The 671-nt window shown below is 39.2% G+C and overlaps 1 protein-coding gene across 1 annotated transcript; it reads left to right on the top strand.

Moving 5' to 3' along the window:
• Positions 1-323: 323 nt before the first annotated feature.
• Tsp_02846 (ATP-dependent RNA helicase DRS1) lies at positions 324-422 on the top strand (the record flags this gene model as incomplete). The annotated part of the gene is made up of 1 exon (XM_003379128.1): positions 324-422. A coding segment is annotated over one exon (99 nt), but the record flags the coding sequence as incomplete, so codon positions are not given.
• Between the last annotated feature and the right edge of the window lie 249 nt (positions 423-671).

Here is a 671-nt window from a genome sequence, read left to right as displayed (position 1 = left end):
TAAAAGTAAATTGTAGTGAAAGTTTTACTATGGATAGATAACAAGCAATTTCCGTTATTCATGCAACACTTAATGGGGGTACAAGTGGAAATTGAAAGCTATGGAAAATTTTCAAAACATATTATATCTTTTACATGTAAGTAATGCATAATAATGCGTACAAATGGTTTCATATCGCATTTTGTGAACAATCCATGTGTTGAAATGCACATCAAAAGAATTTTGACGTATGCTCGGACGGTAAGGAATTGATTATAACAGTGTTGGGAATTAGAAATGAAGGAAAACACATGGGCAAAGAAGCAGCAGTAAGCAGAATTCAGGTAGGAGGAAATGAAGCATTAATGGAAGGCCAAGCTGTTGGAGGAGGAAATGGAGGAGAGGACTACAGATTGTGTGGAGAGGACAGGAGCGGTGCATAGGTTGGGAGAAGAAGACAGAAAAGGTGGGATAGCTATACGAAAATTAGCATCAGAGGGATACGCTTTACCTTAAACAATGCCTCAAGCTATATTTCAATATTTGGATTTGCCCCCAGGCTAAGCCCTAGGCTATGCTTCAGGCAAAATATTTGCCTTCAGGGTATGCTTCGGGTTATGCCTCCGGCAAATTTTTCGTAATTACTGAAAATTTTCGAGATTTTCAAAAAGATAGCCGCGGGCTACGCCCCA

Source organism: Trichinella spiralis (assembly GCF_000181795.1).
Source record: "Trichinella spiralis strain ISS 195 chromosome Unknown Scfld2, whole genome shotgun sequence".
NCBI lineage: Eukaryota > Metazoa > Nematoda > Enoplea > Trichinellida > Trichinellidae > Trichinella > Trichinella spiralis.
Note: the sequence above shows the minus strand (reverse complement) of the source record. Positions and strands in the feature narration are given on the sequence as shown.